At 44.0% G+C, this 26,886-nt stretch overlaps 1 protein-coding gene across 25 annotated transcripts in view; it reads right to left on the reverse strand.

Annotated features, from left to right (window-relative positions):
• LOC146866844 (scavenger receptor cysteine-rich domain-containing protein DMBT1-like) overlaps positions 1 to 26,886 on the reverse strand; it is a 605,183-nt gene that overhangs the window by 75,316 nt on the left and 502,981 nt on the right. For 14 of the 25 annotated variants that reach the window (XM_085602150.1, XM_085602105.1, XM_085602159.1 and 11 more), the window contains 2 exons: positions 21,501 to 21,563; positions 5,011 to 5,328 (listed from right to left, as the gene is read on the reverse strand). In XM_085602150.1, the coding sequence (XP_085458276.1) occupies positions 5,011 to 5,328; positions 21,501 to 21,563 (381 nt within the window). Of the gene's footprint in view, positions 1 to 5,010; positions 5,329 to 16,030; positions 16,094 to 21,500; positions 21,564 to 26,886 lie in introns of all 25 variants that reach the window. The other 11 variants (XM_085602245.1, XM_085602217.1, XM_085602236.1 and 8 more) reach the window with 2 other exon arrangements.

Genomic DNA, 26,886 nt, shown 5'->3' on the forward strand with positions numbered 1-26,886 from the left:
CTTCCAGTGAGGTATGTGGTGATCCATTTGAGGGCGTCTCCCTAGACTGCGATTTGGTGGAATCTGTTGATCAAGATGTGGTGTGTGACAGTGTTAAAGGAGGCTGAGGGCTGCTTTTTCGCCATGGTCCAGGAGGTCCCTGAATTTGTCAGTGGCTGCGATCTCAGTGCAGTGGTTGGCTCGTAATCCGGATTGAGAGGGGTCTAGGAGGTTGATCTTTTCAAGGTGTTCAGTGAGATGCTGGTTGATAGCCTTTTTGAGAAACTTTGGCAGAAAGGGAAGCAGGGAGAAGGCAGGTAGTTTTTTAGTTCAGCTGGGTCTGCGTATGGTTTCCTCAGGAGGGGCCTCACTCCGGCATGTTTCCAGTCTTCAGGGAAGGAGGCCTTGGTGATGGAGGCACTCAGGATTATCTTGAGCATGTCACCAATCGTCTTACTACCGAGATTAAAGATGTGGTTGGGACATTGGTCAGTGAGTGCTCCCAAGTGTACAGAGTCCATGATGGAGACTGTGGCTTGAGTTGTGAGAATGTCCCAATTCATACCTTCTGACCTGCAGAAAACAGTACTCGTTGTTAGTTTTATCTAAGCTGGACTACAGTAACAGTCTTCTGATTGAAATCAATAAAGCCCTCATTTTTAAGATGCAAGTCCTGCAGCTCTCAGCCGCCCGCCTGTTATTCAAACTCCCTAAATACGCTTCTGTAAAGGGGGAGATAAACTCACTTCACTGGCTTCCAGTGGAAAAAAGAATTACATTTAAGGCTCTCTGCATCGCTTTCAGAGCGCTGCACAATCAGGGTCCTTTATATCTGATTGACCACTTTTCATTGGTACTGTCTCTCTAGAATGCTGCTGTCTTCCTTCCATCGGCTGGTGGAGGTTCCCAAGGTGCGTTTGTCACACTGGGGTGGTAAAAGCTTTTTTCACATAACCTCCAGATTTTGGAATCAATTGCCACTTTCACAGAAAAATGTACCGGACTTGAGATAGTTTAGGAAGGGTCTGAAGACCTAGCTTTTCTAGGCCTATGCATATCAGTGTTCAGTTTTGTCTCTTGGTTGGTAGGAGGTTTGGATGTTAGCGCCTAGACGCCTTCGGGTATTAGTGAGCTATATAAATATATAAATAAATAAATAGTATTTGGTGCTCATGATGTGAGCGGGCTGATGCTGTCAGTGGAGCAGGTTGGGGTTTGAAGTTCTCGTAGATGGCTGATAACTTGTCATTGAAGAAGCCTGCCAGGGTGTCACACAGTTCTTTTGAGTGGGTGATGTCATTTCCAGTGGCCTCTGGGTTGGAGAACTCCTTCACAATGGTTAAGAGATCTTTGCTGTGGTGTTTGCTGGCTTGTATGTGGTCTGATACACCATTCTTCTTTGTATCTTTCAGGAGGCAATGGTACTGGTTGAGTGCTGTTTTGAAGGAGGTATGGTTTCCTGTCTTTTTCCTAGTGTGTCACTTCCTTTCTAGTTGCAAGCAGGGATGTATTATAGATTTCAGCTCCACGGTGAACCAACTGGCTCTTCCAGCTGATACTTTGGGTTTGGCTGGCTTAGCAGATCGAAAATGTTGGGACATTTTGTGACACAAGGTGAAAAGTTTTTCGCACCCTGTTCTGAGTCGGATGTTGTGCCTGGTAGTTGGGAGTTGAGGGAATTTTACCACTGTTCTTCTGATATCTTTTTCTAGTTTCTGCACACAGAGCTGGAGTGTGTGGTGCCAGCATTGGTACATCCTGAAGTGGACACTATAGGGGCGAGGTCCAGGTGAGCTGTGAGACGTGGTTGTAGTTGACTCTGTAGCTGGACGTATAAATCAGATCTAGCGTGTGTCCTGGGATGTGGGTGGGTACGGTGACAAGTTGTTTGAGGCTGATGTTGCTCATGCTTTCCTGAAGGTCGGTTGTGTTGGTGTTTTTGGGGTGGTCGAGGTGGAATTTAAGATCCTCTAGGAAGATGTAGTGCTCGGAGTTGATGGATATAGGGGCGATGAGGTCATGGATGGCGTTGCAGATGCTGGAGCTTAATCCCAGTCGTCTTGAGATCCTCCATTATCAGGGTTAAGTCGTCTGAGGAGGTTGTGCAGCAGATGTTACATAACGGCGATTCCATTACAGTTGTTATGTATTCAGTCCTTGTGTGTTATCTTGTAGCCTTTAGGTGTGACAATGGAGATGTTTGGCACGGAAGCAGGGTTCAGTCAGGTCTCTGTGAGGAAGGTGATGTCTGGGGTGAGGGGTGAGATTGTGTCCCAGATCTCGCTGGCGTGTTTGCTGACCGATCGTGTGTTGAGTAGAATGCACTGGAGTTGTGCCTTGGCGGTCTTGGTCGGCATGTAAATTGTCTTCAAATTGTGTGTCTTACGGCTGCCTTGATATGGTTTTGAGCTTCAAACGGGGGTAGTGGGGAACCTCACTCCGCATACCTCTGATCTAATAAATCAAGTAGAATCCAAATACACTAGATTCAGGGAGGAAGAAAAGTCTGCAAGCACAGTTAGCAATATAAAGTCAGTGTGTCATGCTTTAATGACTTGCCATCGATTACATGTATAAAAAAACTGCACGGAATTCAAATACTTAACTTTTCAACAGTGCTACCATTACCCTAGTTCCAAAGTGACAACACTTAGGCTATGTAGGGAACAAAAGCTGAGGCCTTTAGACAACACACTTGTACTTTATTGATTAATCACCAAACCAGAGGTCTGTTGAAAGCAAAGGGAAAAGGGGACAAAACATTCCCCACAGCGCTATGTTTCTTCAGTAGGAACGATTCTCAATTACTTCCTGGTAGTAGATGTTTAGGGCTTTTATCTATTCAGGTCATTGGTTTTCTCAAACAAGCACCCCCAGTTCTTAGTTTTCTCTCTCCCTTTCTCTTGAGAATCTGCTCTGAAGTTTTTGTCCTTTGACCTATGTCTATCACCTACTGCATATGTGTGGAGGCTTTGAAGAATTCGCCACTGTATGACAGGACATAACATGACGACAAGATATGGTATGACATAACATAAAATTCACAACACATTTACATTCAGCCTGATAGCCTTTTACGAGGCCCACCTAGAGACCCATCTACCCAGAATCCCTGTACCTCATTTCTCAAAAGACCTCCAAATCATCTTAAAATTGCATTTCGTTAAATTCATCTTTAATGAGAAATGGTAAAAAGACACTACAAGGAGTAAAACATGCTAAGCCCTATAATGCAGAAGTACCTGTGTAGCAAAAGACACTGCACTAGGATGGGGTGTTGCGGTTTGCTACTGTAGACTAGCCATGGATCTGCTCCAATAGGAATTGTCCAGGCCTAGCTGCCTTCCTGGTCTCCTCGGGATGGGAATACAGATGCCGTCCATATGACCTCTGAACTAAAGGATCCAAGCTAAACCTTACTGATGAGTCCCAATAAGGCAGAAACCTGTCTCAGTATACTTGTGTTAGTGTTCTGAGGGGACGTTGCCTGGCGGTTTTGGCTGGACTGTCGCTATTGGAGCAGCACAGTGGGCAAAAAAAATGATTGAAATACAGCCCAACCAGTTGCCACCCAGGACCATTTCTTTTTCTAGAGAAGAAAAACAGAAGCAACCTATGAATGTTTCCACCAAACTCCTTTGTGCATTCTTCATCTCTTACTAAAGTCCCCCACAGATTTCAAAAGAATAAACCCATAGTTTATAACGCTTCCAATTTTAAGATTCATATGTAGCAGTAACTGCTCATTCAGCGAGTATAACACTCATAGGTGTGTGAACTGCATTCTCCATACCCCTGAAGGAATCAATCAGCAGCAGTCTCTTACTCTACATGACACATTCGAATGCTTGTTTACCACCTCATCCATTTACGTTTTTATACTGTATACTGTAAAGAGCTCTGATACTCTCGTGGGTCACATTCGCGCTATATAAAACTTTATAAATAAATAAAATAAATATCTCTCTGTACCCTCGTCTGCTGTCGAAAATAGACTCCATCACTCAGAAATTGGCCATAAGAAAACCATACTATCAAATAACCTCATGTCATATAAAGTCACCAGTGTATATACATACCCTCACTATTGTGATCACCCTCCAGTCATACAACCTCTGGTAATGGAAATCCTTAGCCTCTCAGACAAAAAACACTCAAACTCAAATTACTGCTGTGCGGAAATGCCCCAATGAGAGTAGTGTCTGATAGTAATGAACTAATGTCTTACTGCAAGCAGCGAAATACACATGCCCATGAAAATACAGCTGGGGTACAATTTACTGATCTACCAAAGATTGCATTTCAGTCTCCCCAGAAGGCAGGCTTAAACCAGCACTGGAGAAACAGATGAGAATTGTTGCCTATGTGTTTACTGACCGCACAAACCTAAATCTAGATGATGATTATGGGTTTAACCATTTTAGTACTAATGTTAGTTTGGGAAATAAACCCATCAGTTCTTGGCAGAATGTTGTTGTCTTGAGCATTGCATGCAAATGCCGACAGCAGTGATGCATTTACCCGAGGTAGTAATCTTACCACCTGCAGTAAGTGAGGATTTTACTGACATTAATAGTTTCTCTTATGTAATAGGCAGTACTTTCAGTGAACAGTAATGTCGTAGTTGTGATGTGTGGTGGTGCAACCTAGCTTCACTGTTAGCCAAACCAGAAGCTTCTCTTCTCTTTGAGGCCATCCTACTGATAGCACAATGATACATCCTGTCTTCTCTCTGAGGCAATACTGCCCATGACCCAGCATCGTTATGGGAACACTGTCCAAGCATGGTCACGACAGCACTCTTCCGTTGAATGAGCGATAAACAAAAGTCGTCTTCTGAGCACCTTAGATAAGCGCAAAATGAATTAACGACTTTTCTAAAAAACATGATATTCTTCCTTTTCAATAACCACTATTGAAATGTGAATTCTCATAGCATAATCAAGAAAATCTACATGTCTTACTGTAATAAATGTCACAGAATACTGTCAGACTGTCAGTAATGAGCTTCATTAATGATTGAGCACTCACTCATTGAGCAGATGACGCTGGCATCCTCTTGGTGACCGCAGTTATGCACGCCCATCCCTCTGTGAGGGCACGTCCACAGTGCATACTCATACCCTCTGCAGTTCACGTCATCCAGGTGGATGGGACCGTAGCCCTGTCCATAGAGGGCATTCCCTGGAGCGGACACTGCTGATCCGCAGCCAATTTCTCTGCACACAACATGAGCATCATTGAGGTCCCAGTTGTCATCGCACACCGTGCCCCAGGAGGAGCTGTAATAGACTTCCACACGCCCTGCGCATCTGTCCAAGCCATTCACTAGCCGAACTGGGAAATAAGCTGGAAGGAAATGAGAGTGTAACGCCCTGAACGTCTCAGGATCGTTTAACAGACACGACAATGAGGACGCAACCACTTGTGAAGGGTTAGTTCTTTTAATGAAGGCAAATAAAATACAAAGAACAAACAAAAGTTATAGTCACTGGAATCCTCCAGGCTAAGTACGTTACCAGCCCACAGCACGGATGGTCCTAACCGTCCTCTGCATATACGCCGATCCCGGCGTATGCCAACAGAGGGCAGAAATGAAATGGCCGACAATGCCAATCGGTAGGCTGTGAGGGGCACGAAGAGTGTTGGGGAGAATCGAGGAGTCAGGGAAACACCCAGCCGGGGTCTCTACCTGAAGGGAGCAGCCGCTCAACCTCTTCCTCAGACTGCACCGGGACGCGGAGTCACCTCCTGGTGATGTGTCACCGATACCCCAATCACAAGCAAGAAGACTGAACCGAGAGCAGCCGCTCGATCGATCCTGTGGACTTCCGAGTCTGTAACGCGGCAAACACCTCCTGGTGTGCGTTACAGCTGGCAGTCCCTGTGTCTCTGGTCGGGCTGGGAGTTACGACTCCAACCAGCAAAAGCGCCACTGCGCTTGGACTCAGCCGAGTCAAAAAGCGAAGCTCAATGGTTGACCGGTAGAGCTTCCGGGTCCTTCACAGGTGACGATGGGGCAAGACACGGCCCAGGGAGTAACGACTCGACCTACCTCCGTTCTTGCCTTACTGGAGCACCACTCCGGAACACTGCTCTTCACGAAGCAGGTACGTCGGTGTAAACACAATATCCGACAGCCTTGTACCTCCCGGTTCCTCCCTTTATAGGGCGTGTTTTCCTTGAGTTATGTAACAGCTCTCCTGTTTACATAAGGGCGTGTTTCCCTTGAGTTATGTAACAGCTCTCCTGTTTACATAAGGGCGTGTTTCCCTTGAGTTATGTAACAGCTCTCCTGTTTACATAAGGGCGTGTTTCCCTTGAGGGATGTATGACGTTACAACGCACACTTTTACAACGCATGCACTTACAATGCATTTTTTACAACGCATAATCCATTACAACGCATGACATTACAACGCATGACACTACAACGCATTTTTAAAAAATACCTTTACAACGCATTACCATTACAACGCATACTACCTTTACAACGCATACCATTACAACGCATAATATTAAATTACATTTAAGGTAAGTATTAGATAGTATAGGGGTAAAAATTACTATTCTAACTCCAGGGGGTGCAACAGTAGGGTAAGTGTTGGATAGTATAGGGGTAAAAATTACTATTCTAACTCCAGGGGGTGCAACAGTAGGGTAAGTGTTGGATAGTATAGGGGTAAAAATTACTATTCTAACTCCAGGGGGTGCAACAGTAGGGTAAGTGTTGGATAGTGTAGGGGTAAAAATTACTATTCTAACTCCAGGGGGTGCAACAGTAGGGTAAGTGTTGGATAGTGTAGGGGTAAAAATTACTATTCTAACTCCAGGGGGTGCAACAGTAGGGTAAGTGTTGGATAGTATAGGGGTAAAAATTACTATTCTAACTCCAGGGGGTGCAACAGTAGGGTAAGTGTTGGATAGTATAGGGGTAAAAATTACTATTCTAACTCCAGGAGGTGCATCAGTAGGGTAAGTGTTGGATAGTATAGGGGTAAAAATTACTATTCTAACTCCAGGGGGTGCATCAGTAGGGTAAGTGTTGGATAGTATAGGGGTAAAAATTACTATTCTAACTCCAGGGGGTGCATCAGTAGGGTAAGTGTTGGATAGTATAGGGGTAAAAATTACTATTCTAACTCCAGGGGGTGCATCAGTAGGGTAAGTGTTGGATAGTATAGTGTAATATTATGCGTTGTAATGGTATGCGTTGTAATGGTAGTATGCGTTGTAATGGAATGCGTTGTAAAGGTAGTTTTTAAAAATGCGTTGTAGTGTCATGCGTTGTAATGTCAAGCGTTGTAATGGATTATGCGTTGTAAAAAATGCGTTGTAATGGTAGTGCGTTGTAAAAGTTGCGTTGTAAAGGTTGGTTCCCCCTTTGAGTTATGTAACAGCTCTCCTGTTTACATAAGGGCGTGTTTCCCTTGTATGACAGGAATTCTTGACAGAGAGAAAGAAGAACTATCAGCTCTGAACCCAAGTCTGTATTAGTTTCAATGTTAGAAGTCTTGATGCAGATCACGCCCACAAGCAATTCCAGAATGAACTAATCTCTTCAGTGATATCCTGAGCAAAGCAAGCAAACAAGGCTGACAACATCCAAGCGTCGAAGAAAAGCACCCTCAAGCCCACTAGTCCCATTTGGTGTTTTATGTGTCTCTTCACAGAAACGTCTCCCTTTTGGAAGAAGGGTGACCACAAATACTTCTCATGAGGACTCTTCTAGGATAGTCAGTCAGAACAGACGCGTTCAAAATGACCTCCGTCCTTAGGATGCAAGCAAACATTCTGTGCGTAGAAACAAAACTGTACAAACTTTAAATGCCATTTGCGATTAATATCATAGAATATAAATGTAGTGACATACCTTGGGCCGGGTCTTGCATAGTGTGGGCGGTAGATGGCAATGTGTTTTGTCTAAGCACTGAATACTGCTGTGTCATGGTAAGTGAGTTTCTGAGGTGGTATTACATACTTGAAACACAAGGTGCCTAGCTGAACCAAGTACAATTGGTTGAATGGGGGCTCTCCTCTTCTGCGGTCCCCATTGGCATTGACAACGGTTCCCTGACTGATAGTCTGAGGCTGCTATTCTTAGGGATCTTTCAAATGATGATCATTGGACTTCGACAGAAGCTAAGAATTCCTCAAATTGTGGGGAGGTAAGTGATATTATTAAATCTCTCAGGTCCTTTTCTTTCCAGGAAAATGTGTGGCATCTGACAGCAAGGACTTACAATCGGGTTGCCAAGGCCTTTATGTGAGAATGTGGATTATTGGTTGGAAGGTTATGAGACCTCACCAGAAAATGATGCAATTGTTCTGACATCAGGTCCAGTTAGGTTACATTAATTTAAACCTTAGCTCAGTCTAGGGTAACTGCGGCACAGAGAAGTCAGGCTTAACCCCTTGAGTGCCCCGCCCTTTCCACGCCCTGTGCCGGGCGTTTCATTAGCGGGCGGGGCTCATGACGAGATAGTCTCGTCATGGGCACAGCGCAACCGCGGCCCATGACGAGACCATCTCATCATGGGCACTCAAGGGGTTAAACCAAAAGACAGAAGTATAACACAGTTATTGGTAAATAAGTAACAAACACGACACAAAAAATGACCACTCCAATTTATAAAAATAGTATATATTTCTATATTTAAATAGACACCAAAACAACAAAAATCTGATGTAGGGAGCCAGAGTTATGATTTTTTCAAAGATTTAAAAAAATCAATGCAATTCAGTGAAAATGTTCCATAAATCACTGCTTATCAATTGTAGTCTATGTGTCTCCAATGTGAGGGTCCAGACCAAACTCGAAGTTTCAGTCTCACTGCAATGAATCGCTGGTCCAATGCAGTGGCCAGGTGGGCCCTGGTCAAACTTTTCCCTTTGCACTTAGAAACATTTTATGGTTCTGTTTCTTGCAGACAGGCTCGTGGTTGGAAAACTCTGCAGCTGGTATCTGGTGTTGGGCTTGACATCAGCGGACGGGTGCGGTTCACCGGTCCGGTAATAGCTTAGGTTTATCGGGGGAGTTTGGGGCTATTTTTCAGCTTGTACAATATGAAGTCGGTGGCCTAAAAAGTCTTCAACGATGACGGTGTGCTGGCTAGCAGTAGTGTATGAACCTCTTGTCTTTTTTTTTATCAACAACTGTTATCTTTGAGTTCAAGACTCACATGCAGCAGTTGTTCCTGTGGTAGAAAGTAAACTCTAGCACCAACCAAAGACCTGGGATCTTCTGGGTGCCTGACAGATGGGTTGGGTCCCTGCTCATGAACCTTTCATGGGACTTGGGAAGAAGCTAAGAATTCTTCAAATTGGAGGGAGTCAGGTGACATTATTTAATCACTCAAGTCCTTGTGGGGCGTGGCCTCTACCTCCGGGAGTGCACTAGCAGGGCCCAGGGCACATCCAGTTGTTATTGGCCAGCCAGGCACTTGCAGATGCAGGGGTTCTTTAGTGTTGTATTCCTGAAATTTAATGAGAGGTTAGCCTAATCGTTCTTGGAGTCCACTTACTGGTGGACGAGTGGGAATGAGTGGGGAGCACTTCCATCCCTTGGGGTGTCTCTCTCTCTCTCTCCACGAAGTCAACAGCAGAATCAGCCCTTCTCTTTCTGAAATCCTGTATCATTTCAGCAGGCAGAGTGTTTCTTCGTGCAGCCTGTCTTTCTGAGGTCCACAAGTTCATCAGGTGTGGTCCTTCTTCTGTTATTTAAGTCCAATAGGGTTCTGAGGCTGGTACCCAGGGGTGCCACTTTTATGCCACTTTTAAGGTAGTGAGTGAGGAGGGCTCCCTAACCAATGGGTAAACATTTCTCACGGGCTACCACCCAGTCTTGCATCATTTCCCGGGGGATTTGCAATATCCAGTCCCATAGTGTATCTCTCTGCTCAAATCCATGATGTCAGAGCTTTTTTTTCATTGTTTCGAGCTATGGGCACAGCCATGAGGTTGTGCAACAGATTTCCCCTCTCTGGACGGAAATGTCATCCTGTCTAGCTCGACAAATGGAGTGGACATCTACGTTGTGGCTCTCATTTGCTTATCAGAGCAGAGTTCCCCTTTGCGGCTGGGCCATCTGTGGCCACAGACCTCTAGCCATCCTGTTAGGAGGAAGTCACACCTCCTCCTACATTCAGTCTATTTTTTCTCCATTCCCAGGAGCACTTCACACCGCCTGGCAGGAGGCTCTCTCAGGTAGCAACTGCTGCAGTTTAGCAGAAATCACTTCTAGAACTTTAAGGCCAGAAAGTGGTGACATTCTCAAGTCACTCACATTAAAAGTCAGCACTATGTCATGTTTAATGTAGCAATTAATTTGATACCTTGGAACACTGTATTTGGTGGTCCCAAATGGTAGTTAGCACTTAGTTAGCACTTGGCAGTTGGATAGTGAAACTCCATGTTAGCCAGAGGGACTGCCAGCCTCACTTCAGTGAAGACGTAGTTGGTGAGTTTTAACTCTCAGTAAGCATAAAGCATAAAACAGTGATTGTCCTTCTTTTTAATCTTCTGCTTCTGCTTTTGGGGAGGGGATGTAGCCTTATGGCTAGAGCTGCCAACTTTGGAGCTGTGGAACCCAGCTGCAGCCTCGGCGTCAGCTCAACATCCTGTGATTCTGGGCAAATCACTTAATCTCCCCGCGCCTACCAAATAATGAATGTATCCTTGTGTAACGTAACTGGTGCTCATCTAAAGCACACCAATACCTTTGGGTCGAGATCGCGTTATATAACTCTGCAAAAAAATAAAAAGTTTCTAAGGCCTACCTAAGGAGTTGACTTGCAAATATTAAAAAGGAAAGTTAGGACTAGGCAAAAAAGGGTTATTTTAACATGTCAAGTTGGCAGTTTAAAAGCTCCTAGACTAGGCTACAGTGGCACACAGAGAGCCATGGTTTCACACGTCACTGGAGTGGTGTCACAATAAGTGCAGCAATTCACTGGTAACATTTAACAAAGAGGCCCTGGGTACACTGTGAACCGTATACTAGGGAGTTCCAGGTAAGCTAAATATGCTAATCAGGCGACGCCAATTATACAAACATTTGAGGGTTCAGAGCACAAGCACTGGGACTCCGTCAGCATGGCCCAGGGCACTTCAGGTAAAGAAAATCAGCAGAATCAGTGCCAAAATGTGTGGGGTAAATAAGAGGCAATTATATCATTCACAGGGGGACAAAGATAACCTCTTTAGATTTCCTGGCCCATGTGACATTTAGTGTGTGAAGTCTCTTCTCCTTTCTCTGAAATCAGCCTATATTATGGGGAGGGGAAATATGCATGCAGACGGCCTCAGCAGGCATTTTCTCTGAAGAGTTCAGTTTTTTTAGCGGAAAGATATTTCGTCAGACCTATGCAAGATGGTGAACTCCTATGAGAGATCTTTGTTCTTCCCTGAGGATGAGCTTCTTCCTGTTTTTTGCTCGGCAGTCACTTGTGCCCTATCTTAGGGATGGATGCTCTACCCCTGCTCAGACGATGGCACCTTCTATATGTATTTCATATGATATCTCTACTATTGAGAGTTCTCCAAAGGATTCATTTGGAGAGGGCAGAGATGATTCTAGGACCCTCAATTACGCCCATGAGACCATTGTTTCCCCTCCCTTTGCAGGTAACTCTAGCGCATCCCTCGAAGATGCTGATTCTTCCTCCATCTCTTCAGTTTCTGATCTTTTGGGCTCCATATAATCTTCAAGTTCAGGTCTGATGGTTGAGCAGGTTGGTCTCCAGCACATAGGTTGTCCTAGAGAAGTAGCTATGGATCTGCAGCAAGAATGCCGCCCTTCTACATTGACGTTTCATGTTGATCATTGGAATTCATTTTCATTCTACTAGTATTCTAAATGATCACATCCTACGGATTGTGATCCTTTAGGAATTCTGGATTTTTTGAGGGCTGATTTCCTTTTGGAATTACCAAAATGTACCATTCCAGTGTATTGGTCTACAATTCAAGCTTTGTGGACACCCTAGACATGATCTTTCTAATCGCATTCCTTTGATTTCTAGTCGCTTAAGTAGGTTTTGCAATCTCTCAGACCTGTAGTTCATTCTTCCATTCCTGACTGGGATCTTTGTTTGGCTTTATGGGCTTTGCCTTGTGAGCCACTGAAATATATTCTTCTTCCTCTCTGATCAGCCAAGGTTTTATTCTTAGTGACTATTACATCTGCTCAGAGGCTGGGAAATTAGGTGCATTACTCTCTCATGAGCCTTAGCTTAAGATTTGTCTGTAAAATTATTCTTAAGGTCCGGTGCTTCTTTTTGCCCTAGCATGTCTTTAATTTATATCAGGAACTAGTTCTTCCTGTATTTTGTCAAATGCCATTTCTGAGGAAGACCTCAATTATATCCCCTTAATGTTTCTACAGGTTTTTCTACTGACTTAAACTATATTTCTTTATTTTGTACAACAGAGGACGTTTGTTAAATGAGGTCCGACTGATAATAGACGAAAGCCTACAGTCACAACCCTTGAGTTGTAGTCTATGCCTAGCAATCTCGACTTTCTAATCATCGGAGGGGTGCCTCTACCTGAACAGACAGAGAACATGTCCAAAGGGGGCACAGTGACTTTCTGAGTGGTAATGCTTTGTATATCCTCAAGGTTAATGACTGCGATGATGAGTAAGATGGATGAGATGGTAATGCTTTCATTATTTTCCAGTCATCTTCATTACTCCAAATACATTCATTTCCATTATCCAAGAATTCAATAGTGAGTAGGAGCTGTAAGTAGCAACCTCTCCCATTTCTCTTCCTCATCCCGTCTGCCTGTTGATCTCCTATAGGCAAATAAGTCTGATTTCTCCTTGATCGGTTTGACCCCTTGTTCAGGTTGGGTATGATTATGAAATTGTTAGAGGTAAGGATCAGAACACATCCCACATCCTAAAAAATGGCACTCTTTTTATCTCCTCAATCTGTCCTCTAGTCATATTTTGCTTTCAAAATGAAAAATCGGAGAGACAAAGATGGCCCCTCACCAATGCCTTTCCCAACAGTCTAAGTGCCTTCAGTGCCTCTCTGCACAGGTGATCACACAATCATGCATTGCTCATTCCATTTCATCTCTGTCCAAGATCTGTCATTTACGTTGACTTCATCTTGGGTCAGAATCTGAACCTCCGTCAGTTCTACACCTCGTATTCTCTGCTTATGAGACATTCTACCACACCCATTAGAACACCCATTAGAACACCCTCCAGTTCTTGAGAGGTACTCTGTCACCCTTTTGCCCATTCCCAAAAGGACAGATTAGCATCACCACCACCTTTCTTTCTGAATCCTGTGTCTCAGGGCCCTGACAATGGAGCTAATCAGCCATTTTGTCCATGCCCTAGAGGTGCATTGTTAACAATTGGTTTGGGGAGAACCTGAGTGGGGGCCATTCTCTGATTTGCTGCACTTATCTTCAAAGAAGGATGCTCTTAATTGCATCCTTTTTTTCTGGAGAGTAGCTCCAGACCACTCTAACATGAACCAGGTGGGGATGGAAGAGGTCAATAGGTTATTGTGGTGAATAGTAGTGGTGATAAAAAGACAAGAAAATCATCAGGAATGATGTAGCACTGATTTTCATTATATGAGATTATTGGTTTGAATACCTCCTGGATAATTCATACAGGTGCAGAGCTTAAGATGCAAAATATTACCTCTCAGTGCAAACTGTAAGTGCAAAGACATTGTGGTATGCTAGATGCGGTGAGGTGAGTATTATCCCACAATGGCAGAAGTAGTTAACTTTTTGGTAAGTTAAAAAAGTTTGAAAGGTTAACTCAGGTAAAAGAGAATTATAAAACCATGACTGTCATGATCTTGGGGGGGGGGGGGGCACCATGAGATTCACATTTTTGCCATTTGACCCAGCTAAAAGAGGAAGATAGCTAGCTACCTGTTGGCTGATCCTATTCCCTCCCCCAGTCGTTGTACTGACTACTTTTTTTGTGTTCTTCACGAAGCTAAGAAGGTCTATGCCGAGAAGGCCAGTAGGGACGAGTTCTCCTTAGAGCCCCGCATCTGTCTACCACGCTATGTTCCATTACATGAGGGCCAGTCAAACGTACAATCTACTGTTTCTACTGTGTTGCACTGCAAAGGTCGACTTTCTACTACTGAGAGTCATGACCAAATGATTAAGATCCTATTATGGAATACTGCCTGCCTGGCAAGCAGGGTGGGCTGCACAGAATGGATTAACTTCATATGGGACTATAAAATATTTCTCTTTCACGAAACCTGGTCTATGGAAACCATAAGCCTGTACGGTTATTGCTCCCACATAGTCCCTGCATTGTCTTCTTCGCCTGGTAGATCCAGGGTAGGCCTTATGTCCTGGAACACAGTTACTGTGTGCCGCACATTCAGTCTGGTTACCTCTGGTTGCACTCTATTTCAAGCACTTTTATTTATGTGGCCTAATGGATTAATTGTTGTTTGTATACATTTTATAATGTTTTTGTTACACATTACTGCCAATTTCAACAGGATTTATGATGTTATTTGTGGTCGGGAAGTTAAATATGCTACTTTGCACAAAGGATATCAAATTAATGTAACTGGTGCTCATGGAAAGCGCTTTAATACCATCAGGTTGAGCTTTGCCAATGCTTGTTTAACTTGCACACTTGAACTTTTTGTCTTTAAAACACCTTCCCGCTACACTGGGGCACAGAGAAACATGTTAAGACTTGTGGTGTGCAGACCCAGGCTGCAAGTTAAAGAACAGTAAAGCAAGAACCAAAAACAAATGCTAAGGGGAGACAGTTTCTTTTATCTGTGGCCACTTAGTTGTTTAGTGCAGGCAACTGCTGAGGAAATTTCACACCGACTTAACAATTGTGAAATTGCAATAAGCTGTAAGGTCCAATGAGGGAGGAAGCAGCGCCTACAGGGAGAGAGCAAGAAAATATATGCACTTTACTGGTGACCAGTCAGATGGACGGTGAAGAAACTAGGCTCAATGGAGAGACAAACACAAGAATAGGAAGGAAGGCCATTGAATAAGAAGCAAGCCCACAACACAGACAAGAATGTCAATATTAAGAAATAGACTGTCCCAAAGCCTTTTCTAAATGTTGGTGTTGTACACAATAAGTTGCTTGACAGCTGAAAAGCTAATAGCTGCCCTTAACTGAGACCTAAAAATCTATAAAGCAAAGATGCAGCATGAGAGCCAGACCTCCTAAAAATTGGAGCATAGAGAGTAATGACCCCTTTGCCCCCGTCCCGATGGGCCTGCTATCTACTTTATTTCTTTTGCATCAATAAATCAATTAAGCTGAGTAATATTACTTAGCCCTGTCCCCACCTCCCCGCCCTTCCTTTCACTTTGCTTCACCTTCCACCGGCTATAATTGCCTATCTGCATTGTCTCAAAGGGAGGGTAAAAGGCACGAAGAGTAGCATGGTAGGGACCTCATAAACTAGTTTAGCTGGTGGTCCAGGTCACTAAACGAATTGTATTTGTCTGTATATCTATAAGTCTGGATGGTGTTGGAGTTTTTTAAGTTGTGTATTCTTAGGGGGTGTACAGCAGCCTTGTATGCACATCACAATCAACCACCCTAAACTAACCTAACTGCAACATGGATTAAAATATTTATGTTGTGGGGTGGATATATCCCTTACAATCTCCCACACCAGCAGCGAAGCACACTCACATCTTACCACTCGTAGGTGATGTGGGAGTGTAGGGTTATACATCACAATCAATTATAGTGTCATGGACAGCAGCACCTGTGATTTGGCTGGCGTTGCCCTTTTGCTAACTTTAATAAGTCCGTTGGTAGTTGTTTTTGTGACTTAAGAGAAGAAAGTAACTGTTGGGACAAAGTGGGCCATGGAGACATATATGAGATGGGGAGTGTGACAATAACTCAACCTGATCAGCTACTGTTTCCTCTTGAATTTATGTGTTCTTTTGATTCCTTCATTTCTATTTAGATTTGACTTCCATTAAATATTCATTCATGAAAGCAAGCATTTGACTCCACGATAAAGCAAAAAAGATGAAAAGATAATAATTTGTGTTTTACCTGGTGTGGTAGATAATTGTGGGAGAGTGGAAACATCCAATGTGTGGGCTGTTGATGGGAAAGCTGAAATAGAGAAAAATAGACATTTTCAGTAAGTATATTTATGCTTCAAATAAAACAATTATAAGTTATCTCACAGCTACATCCAATTTCCTTTGCATGTTAGAATTGTATCTTTTTCTACAAGGAGTTCTTTTCTTGTCTAATCCTCAACATGATTTTCCTGCTATTAACTGTAGTCTTTGAGTGGTTAGAGAACTCCCTTGAATGCTTTATCATGAAAAGCTCTTCAAGTTCCCAAATCAATTTTAACAACAATCTTTCTTCTCCTCTCTATTTTTCACACTAGATGATGTTTCATTTTTGAAGGCATTGGCTATATCTCTGATCCTTATTATTCTTCAAGTCTATGAGCATTTCACTGATGCTCATTTAGATTTACAGATCTTGTACATCAGATGACGTTTGTTAAATGAGGTCAGACTGATAATAGACGAAAGCCTACAGTCATAACCCTTGAGTTGTAGTCTATGCATAGCAATCTCGACTTTCTAATCATCTGAGGGGTGCCTCTTCCTGAACAGACAGAGAACATGTCCAAAGGGGGCACAGTGACTTTCTGAGTGGTAATGCTTTGTATATCCTCAAGGTTAATGACTACGATGAGAAAGATGGATGAGGTGGTAATGCTTTCATTATTTTCCAGTGATCTTCATTACTCCAAATACATTCATTTCCATTATCCAAGAATTCAATAGTGAGTAGGAGCTGTAAGTAGCAACCTCTCCCATTTCTCTCCCTCATCCCGTCTGGCTGTTGATCTCCTGTAGGCAAATAAGTTTGATTTCTCCTTGTTCGGTTTGACCCCTTGTTCAGGTTGGGTATGATTATGAAATTGTTAGAGGTAAGGATCAGAACACATCCCACATCCTAAAAAATGGCCCTCTTTTTATCTCCTCAATCTTTCCTCTAGCCATATTTTCCTTTCAAAATGAAATATCGGAGAGACAAAGATGACCCCTCACCAATCCCTTTCCCAACTGTCTAAGTGCCTTCAGTGCCTCTCTGTACAGGTGATCACACAATCATGCATTGCTCATTCCTTTTCATCTCTGTCCATTATCTGTCATTTACGTTGACTTCATCTTGGGTCAAAATCTGAACCTCCGTTAGTTCTACACCTCGTATTCTCTGCTTATGAGACATTCTACCACACCCATTAGAACACCCATTAGAAGTGAACACCCTCCAGTTCTTGAGAGGTACTCTGTCACCCTTTTGCCCATTCCCAACAGGACAGATTAGCATCACCACCACCTTTCTTTCTGAATCCTGTGTCTCAGGGTCCTGACAATGGAGCTAATCAGCCATGTTGTCCATGCCCTAGAGGTGCATTGTTAACAATTGGTTTGGGGAGAACCTGAGTGGGGGCCATTCTCTGATTTGCTGCACTTATCTTCAAAGGAGGATGCTCTTAATTGCATCCTTTTTTTCTGGAGAGTAGCTCCAGACCACTCTAACATGAACCAGGTGGGGATGGAAGAGGTCAGTAGGTTATTGTGGCGAATAGTAGTGGTGGTAAAAAGACAAGAACATAATCGGGAATGATGTAGCACTGATTTTCATTATATGAGATTATTGGTTTGAATACCTCCTGGATAATTCATACAGGTGCAGAGCTTAAGATGCAAAATATTACCTCTCAGTGCAAACTGTAAGTGCAAAGACATTGTGGTATGCTAGATGCGGTGAGGTGAGTATGATCCCACAACGGCAGAAGTAGTTAACTTTTTGGTTAGTTAAAAAAGTTTGAAAGGTTAACTCAGGTAAAAGAGAATTATAAAACCATGACTGTCATGATATTGGGTGGGGGGGGTGGGGGGCACCATGATTTTCACATCTTTGCCATTTGACCCAGCTAAGCGAGGAAGATAGCTAGCTACCTGTTGGCTGATCCTATTCCCTCCCCCAGTCGTTGTACTGACCAATTTTTTTGTGTTCTTTACGAAGCTAGGAAGGTCTATGCCGAGAAGGCCAGTAGGGACGAGTTCTCCTTAGAGCCCCGCATCTGTCTACCCCGCTATGTCCCATTACATGAGGGCCAGTCAAACGTACAATCTACTGATTCTACTGTGTTGCACTGCAAAGGTCGACTTTCTACTATGAGAGTCATGACCAAATGATTAAGATCCTATTATGGAATACTGCCGGCCTGGCAAGCAGGGTGGGCTGCACAGAATGGATTAACTTCATATGGGACTATAAAATATTTCTCTTTCACGAAACCTGGTCTATGGAAACCATAAGCCTGTACGGTTATTGCTCCCACATAGTCCCTGCATTGTCTTCTTCGCCTGGTAGATCCAGGGTAGGCCTTATGTCCTGGATCACAGTTACTGTGTGCCGCACATTCAGTCTGGTTACCTCTGGTTGCACTCTATTTCAAGCACTTTTATTTATGTGGCCTAATGGATTTTTTGTTGTTTGTATACATTTTATAATGTTTTGTTTACACATTACTGCCAATTTCAACAGGATTTATGATGTTATTTGTGGTCGGGAAGTTAAATATGCTACTTTGCACAAAGGATATGAAATTATTGTAACTGGTGCTCATGGCAAGCGCTTTAATACCATCAGGTTGAGCTTTGCCAATGCTTGTTTAACTTGCACACTTGAACTTTTTGTCTTTAAAACACCTTCCCGCTACACTGGGGCACAGAGAAACATGTTAAGACTTGTGGTGTGCAGACCCAGGCTGCAAGTTAAAGAACAGTAAAGCAAGAACCAAAAACAAATGCTAAGGGGAGACAGTTTCTATTATCTGTGGCCACTTAGGTGTTTAGTGCGGGCATCTGATGAGGAAATTTCACACCGACTTAACAATTGTGAAATTGCAATAAGCTGTAAGGTCCAGTGAGGGAGGAAGCAGCGCCTACAGGGAGAGAGCAAGAAAATATATGCACTTTACTGGTGACCAGTCAGATGGACGGTGAAGAAACTAGGCTCAATGGAGAGACAAACACAAGAATAGGAAGGAAGGCCATTGAATAAGAAGCAAGCCCACATCACAGACAAGAATGTCAATAATAAGAAATAGACTGGCCCAACGCCTTTTCTAAATGTTGGTGTTGTACACAATAAGGTGCCGATTAGGATCCTGGAGAAACCGGGTACGAACCGTCGGACGGAGGCTTTTCTCCGTCCGATTCGTACCCGGTTGTAAAACTTCACAAACATGCAAGTACGATTCGCACGGAAACACCATTTCCGTACGAGTCGTACAAAACACGGACCGACGAAAATATACATACGAATGTGATCCGGGAATGCTGCGACGTGACGTCGGGACGCTTTCAGGCAGCGTTTCACGACCCAGGAAGTACGAATCGAACCGACAGCAGTCCGGACGGCAATATTTTTACGGCACTCAAAAAGTGCCGGAAAAGCAAAGTACGCCGCGAAACGAGCAGATTAGGGGGCCCGGTACGCGCCATACCCCCCCCAGCCCCCGTGAATACGCGCCGTACCCCCCCAGCCCCCGTGAGTACGCGCCGTACCCCCCCAGCCCCCGTGAGTACGCGCCGTACCCCCCCAGCCCCCGTGAGTACGCGCCGTACCCCCCCCAGCCCCCGTGAGTACGCGCCGTACCCCCCCAGACCCCGTGAGTACGCGCCGAACCCCCCCAGACCCCGTGAGTACGCGCCGAACCCCCCCCCAGACCCCGTGAGTACGCACCAAACCCCCCCAGACTCTGTGAGTATGCGCCGAACCCCCGTGTATGTACACCCGTGTACGTATGAGTCGTACCCCCACCCTTGTATGTACACCCGTGTATGTACGAGTCGTACTCCCACCCGTGTATGTACGGTGCGTACCCCCAGCGCGTAGCGCTGGGGGTATGCACCGTACATACACAGGTGGGGGTACGACTCGTACGTACACGGGTGGGTGTACGACTCGTACGTACACGGGTGTACATACACGGATGGGGGTACGACTGGTACGTACACGGGTGTACATACACGGGTGGGGGAACGACTCGTACGTCCACGGGTGTACATACACGGGTGGGGGTACGACTCGTACGTACACGGGTGGGGGTACGACTCGTACGTACACGGGTGTACATACACGGGGGTTTGGCGCGTACTCACGGGGGCTGGGGGGGTACGGCGCATACTCACGGGGGCTGGGGGGGTGTTCGGCGCGTATGTGGGCACATGTCTCCATGGTTGCTATGGGAGTTCGGTGCGGACGCTGTTTTTTCCATACGGTTGTAACATCGGACGCACGGGATGGATCGTACTTGCGTGGTCGGACTTCACTTTTCACATTTGTACGGTAAATCGTCCGGGGACGTGTCGGACACATTTTCCGACCCGAGGACGTGTGGGGAATTATTCGTATGGACTTTTTCCAATGCGAATCGTACTTGGCAGTTTGTACGGCACTTGTACGATTCGTACGGTAAAAAGACCGGATACGAGTCGTACGGGGAAATTTTTTACAGGATCGTAATCGGCACCAAAGTCGTTTGACAGCTGATAAGCTAATAGCTGCCCTTAACTGAGACCTAAAAATCTATAAATAAAAGATGCAGCATGAGAGCCAGACCTCCTAAAAATTGGGGCATAGACAGTAATGACCCCTTTGCCCCCGTCCCGATGGGCCTGCTATCTACTGTATTTCTTTTGCATCAATAAATCAATTAAGCTGAGTAATATTAGCCCTGTCTCCACCTCCCCGCCCTTCCTTTCACTTTGCTTCGCCTTCCAACGGCTATAATTTCCTATCTGCATTGTCCCAAAGGGAGGATAAAAGGCGCAAAGAGTAGCATGGTAGGGACCTCATAAACTAGTTTAGCTGGTGGTCCAGGTCACTAAACGAATTGTATTTGTCTGTATATCTATAAATCTGGATGGAGTTGGAGTTTTTTAAGTTGTGTATTCTTACGGGGTGTACAGCAGCCTTGTATACACATCACAATCAACCACCCTAAACTAACCGAATATGCAACATGGATTAAAATATTTATGTTGCGGGGTGGATATATCCCTTACAATCTCCCACACCAGCAGCGAAGCACACTCACATCTTACCACTCGTAGGTGATGTGGGAGTTTAGGGTTATACATCACAATCAATTATAGTGTCATGGACAGCAGCACCTGTGATTTGGCTGGCGTTGCCCTTTTGCTAACTTTAATAAGTCCGTTGGTAGTTGTTTTTGTTACTGAAGAGAAGAAAGTAAGTGTTGGAACAAAGTGGGCCATGGAGACATATATGAGATGAGGAGTGTGACAATAACTCAACCTGATCAGCTACTGTTTCCTCTTGAATTTATGTGTTCTTTTGATTCCTTCATTTCTATTTAGATTTGACTTCCATTAAATATTCATTCATGAAAGCAAGCATTTGACTCCACGATAAAGCAAAAAAGATGAAAAGATAATAATTTGGGTTTTACCTGGGGTGGAAGATAATTGTGGGAGAGTGGAAACATCCAATGTGTGGGCTGTTGATGGGAAAGCTGAAATAGAGAAAAATAGACATTTTCAGTAAGTATATTTATGCTTCAAATAAAACAATTATCAGTTATCTCACAGCTACATCCAATTTCCTTTGCATGTTAGAATTGTATCTTTTTCTACAAGGAGTTCTTTTTTTGTCTAATCCTCAACATGATTTTCCTGCTATTAACTGCAGTCTTTAAGTGGTTAGAGAACTCCCTTGAATGCTTAATCATGAAAAGCTCTTCAAGTTCCCAAATCAATTTTAACAACAATCTTTCTTCTCCTCTCTATTTTTCACACTAGATGATGTTTCATTTTTGAAGGCATTGGCTATATCTCTGATCCTTATTATTCTTCAAGTCTATGAGCATTTCACTGATGCTCATTTAGATTTACATATCTTTCTCAAATACGTTTGAGATCTCTAATCCTCATCTTTATTTTGTCTCTCAATGGATAATCTGTCCAGCAAACTAATGCTCAGTCTAATTCATTTGTCGTTATTGAAAGGTTTCGCTTGCTCTGTGCTCCAGAGTCCTACATGCTAATGTTTCCAAAGGCTATTTTTCTGCTACGCAAACTTTATTGTCCATCATTAGGTAGATTACCTTTCTTTTTTAAATCAACATTGAGTAATCATCTGTGTGATGCACAACTTCTTGGTCTTGATTATTGACTTTGTTTAAGGTTGCATATCTCGATGTTCCTCTCTCTTTGCTGACCTATCTTTATGAAGGCTAGAAATCTCTTTCCTCAGTGTTGCTAATCAAAATTTACTGAAGAATTGTATTCTCTCTTAACAGCTCCCTTTTCTATTGACGTGCTCACGCAAAGTCAACCTCTCTTCATATTGGATTTGTCTCTCCATCTCTTTTGAAGACTTTCTTACCTCACTGTCATAACCTCTTTAGAGGGCCATGGGGTACCCAGTGGCTAAAGGGACGAACCGTGGTAGTTGAGGCCTTTTACTACTGATGTCCCGGGGCCCGGGGCACGACCTTCTATTGATCCTGAACAACTGGGCCAAGTACCTCTTCTGCACTTGCCTCAAAGTGGTAGCTATGGATGAGCGATCGAAGGCTCCCTCGGGGGGGAGTAGACAAAGGCTAGTGAGCACTACTCATAAATCAAAGTGCACTCAGCAATGTCAATAAATCAATCTCCAGTCAAATACCTGTTTTTGCATGAAAAAGAAGTGTTTTATGTTTAACAAAGGAATGACAGCATTCGTAAGCAATGACACAATCACCTTGAGGTCACGGCTCTAGTGTTAGCCTGGCAAAACCGTGTCCCATACTCTTCTTTACAATGTCGTCTGGATTATTGCTTATTGACTGGTGTCCCCATCCTGGGAATGCTCAGTAGCTGGCCTTACTCAAGAGCCGTCCTTTGTCTCTTGGGAAATAGTAAGAAGTGTCCATGGTGCATCAGTGAGTCCCATGTGTTACCCGCTTCTGCAGTATGGAAGAGTTCAGCTTTTCCACGGTGCCTTGCAAGCTCTAGTTCTGTACAGAAAAGTCAGTCTGCTCGCGGTTCAAGTGGCAGCACCTGGAAGGAGCAAGCTCCACCCCAAGCAGCGCTGCTGGCTTCCTCAGTGATTGGAGGTGCTCCCAGCTTCCGCAGGCACAGTAAGTTTGTTTTTCCCACACGGGGAGAAAGGTTTATCTTTAGGCTCCCAACCTGATCCCAGCAATGGTGCGATATCCTCCTCAGTGTGCTCCGAAGTCTTCTGAGTTGGTTAGGGTCAGATCACAGTGCATGGGCTTGACCCGTAGGCTGCAGCTTTCACTTTCTCGGCCAACAGCAAAAACTGCTGGCAAAACTCAGTACCGGTAGCTCCTAATGGAATACAGGTTTGCCGCGGTACTTGCTGGAAAAACACAGACTCCTCCAGTGCAATCACTCACACCACGTTGGCCCCTTCTGACATACAGGGACTACACTAAGGCACACATGAGTCTTGGCATGTTTTTCGGCACAATCACTTCAATGGTGGCCCCCTCTGGCATATGGGGTCACAGCAACAAGCCTGTACGGCTTTGGTGCTCCCTGCATGACACCCAATGCATGGCTCAGTCCACGGTAACCTTCTCCTAGCATATGAGGGTCGCTGAATAACTCCTGTACATGAGCAAGGACCTGATCAGTGCACAGCTATATCATCACACCTTGCACCTCCTCTCAGTTGGGCTTCCCACAGGACCTCGCTCCCTCCAATGCTCTCTTCTTCCTTAAGGGCACACTGGTCTTGGTAAGCAGCAGGTGCTGGAGCTCCAGGTTCCAAGGCAGGTGGTCTTGGTTTCCCTGGGTGATGACCCCTCACCCAGAAGGGAGCCTAGCAGGCCTTGACCCCCATTTTTGGTAACAGGCAGAAGTCTTGCCGAGATTCCCCATCTCACTCAGTCTGTCTACTTGGCAGATGGTCAGTTTTGGGCTCTCAACATCCCCTTCTTATAGTCCATTTCCAGACATCAAATGTGACTGGTTCTTTGAAAATTTAAGTTGGGGTCCTGCTTCTTCGAGACTCTTTTTGTAAAGAATATTGCTGGAATCTGATACTACGCTGTTACTGCATTACGGCAGTATCTATCCCCCTGATGAAGGGCAAACGTCCGAAATGCATTGGGGCATCTGTATAATGTGATAACCAACACTACAGATTCCATGAATATGAGAAGTATCATATGAATTAATGCTTATGAAAAGAAAAAAAGAAAAAAGATGAAACAATAAAAGATTAATGAAGAAAGTAATCAGATTGGACATTTGTTCAAGTGGTTGAAAATTTAAAAGCGACACTACGTCGCCAAGGAGTGCTAATTGAGTCCGCTCGTTCCCCATTGCAGGGCATTTTTATTCAGTCCTGCTTCTTTTGAAATGTACGCTTTTCTCTCTCTTCTTCCTCTTGAAAGGCTGTCCCAGCAGCAGAGACTCCGAAGCTGTTAGTCCCACAACACAGGCCACAGGATTGAGTTGAGTTTACACCAGGATGTCAGTCTTACAGATATGTACATCTAAAGGTTACTCCTGTTCTTCTAGCCCTACTCTTCAGCTGACCACAGACTCAAAAACCACCCTTTTGAATTGTACAGGGGGAATCTCTCTCCTTTCCTCCAGAATGTCCCATGATGTTTTGTCAAAATACCGGAGAAAAAATATTGTATTGACAAAAGGTGGTCAAGAAAATAGAGAAGATGAAGGTAAGTTTCTATATGTAAGCAACGTTTTACTATATATAACTCCACTCATATGTAACTTTACGATATATATATCTTCAAGGTATGTAGATGTGGAGTTAAGGATAGTAAATCTTTATTTACCTATTTGCAATTGTCTAGTCCTCTATATCTTTCACACATTATTCTGTCCACATGATATAATTATGTCAGTGAACCCACAGGGAGGCCTGCTTTTCCCAAAATGGAAACCAGGGTCCTCCATGTAATGTACCATTGCAGGCACACTTGCGCACAGTGTACATGTACAGCAGTCCATTACTATCACCTCCATGTAGTGTCCATGTAGTGTGCCAATTGGGCGTATATACAGCCAACACTCACAATTACTCTGTGCACACTGCTTAGTACTGTATCCTTTCTCTATTGTGCCTCGCGGTCCCCTCCCATTTTGTGTTAAATTTGGCCCAGTGGGATGGAGTACCCAAATCATATAAAGGCTCGGGAAGGGGGGAAACACTGCCCCCTTCCTTTTTTTGGGTATGGCCCTGGGAGATGAGGTCCCTGGGACCTAATAGGTTTTGGTATGGGGGCCTCATGCCCCCCCTTCACATATTTTATTTTATTTGGCACTTTTTTATAGTATTTGTGGAACCAATGAATGCCAGGGCCTATTAAGTCCCGAGGATGGGGGCAGCATGCCCTCCTACCCTGTTTAATTGTATATGGCCCGAAGGGATGGGTCCTCAGGGACTTTTAAGGCTTGGGGCCATACGGGGGTTGGCTTTACATATGAAAATAAAATATTACTTTCAGGAGATGTCCCCTTGCATCTGGGCAACTGACTAACATGCAGACCTCAACCCTGGTACCACAATAGTCCTTAAACTATTCTGCGGAGCACTCCCTTCCTTTGTCATCAAGAACTTGGAATTTTCCAAAGTAAGCTGGTTTGGATTCCACTTTTATATAGATTTCCAGGTAGGGGATGTTGATACACCATCTAAGGTTTCAGAACTGGTTTGAGATGGTTCTTTTTGAAATGGCATTTTCTGGCTGTTCCTTAGACACAGCCCTAGAGCAAAACAATGGCTCCCATAATAGGTAGTAATGATGCCGGCTCCAAGCAGGACTATCAAAAAGAAGGTAACAAATGAAGTCTCAGATATCTACACCTGGCAATCATAAATCTTTCAGAAGCAATAATAGAGGATAGACAAAAGAAGAGGCCCTGCTTACAAGGTTCCTCACATTCAACAACTGAAACTGTATGCCCACTTCTCAACTCTACCATCAACCAAATGGCAGTGTTCAGGAAGAACTAAATAGCATCCCTTTGCTAACAATGCCCTCATTGAATTTTGAAAGGTAGCTCTGTATCAAGCCTCCTAGAATTAAATGTATGGGTCTCCCTGTGTTAGATTGGGTTTTCTGAATGGCAGAGGTATGCACCCTGTCCAAGCAGGAATCACGGTCCTAGTCAGGGTAAGTCACAACACACCCTAAATTATCCTGTGGTCACCCTCTGGCAGCTTGGCCTAGAGCAATAAGGCTTAAATTAAAATGCAATTTGTAAATTTATTTGTGCAACACTTCAAACAGTACCACAGTGAAAACACCACAAAAATACTGCACATCATGTTAGAAAAATAGAGAATCATTTAATAAATAAAAATAGACAAAACGAAAAAACTCCAATGAGTCGAACTTGAGATATGAATTTTTAAAGAGTAAAAGAGAGCTCAGAAGCAAAAAGCTGGCATATCTGGCTGGACCTGAGCAAAGTCAAAGGTTCTGGCCGACCACAATGGAGCGCGGGCCGGATACAGGGACCCACTTGGGTCTGCTGAACAAAAGTACCTTGATATGAATTCCAGGACTTAAATCCGTCCTGGCTTTTCGATTACACATTGGACACAGGAACATACAAAAATTGCACATCCTGTACAAGCTGGCATGATAACTTCCAAACATTTATACGTACATGTGAACACAACAAACCTGGTGATCCTCATTATCGCAGGGACATAAGAATATACATACGTCACGTTCGATGAAGGTGACACTATACTGATTGCATATAAATTGCATCTATACACCAATGTCGAAATGCGTTTTACACCTACTGAAAAGATACTCACAGCAGTACATACTGCTGTAGTGA

This window comes from Triturus cristatus, chromosome 1_2 (genome assembly GCF_964204655.1).
Source record: "Triturus cristatus chromosome 1_2, aTriCri1.1, whole genome shotgun sequence".
Lineage (NCBI taxonomy): Eukaryota > Metazoa > Chordata > Amphibia > Caudata > Salamandridae > Triturus > Triturus cristatus.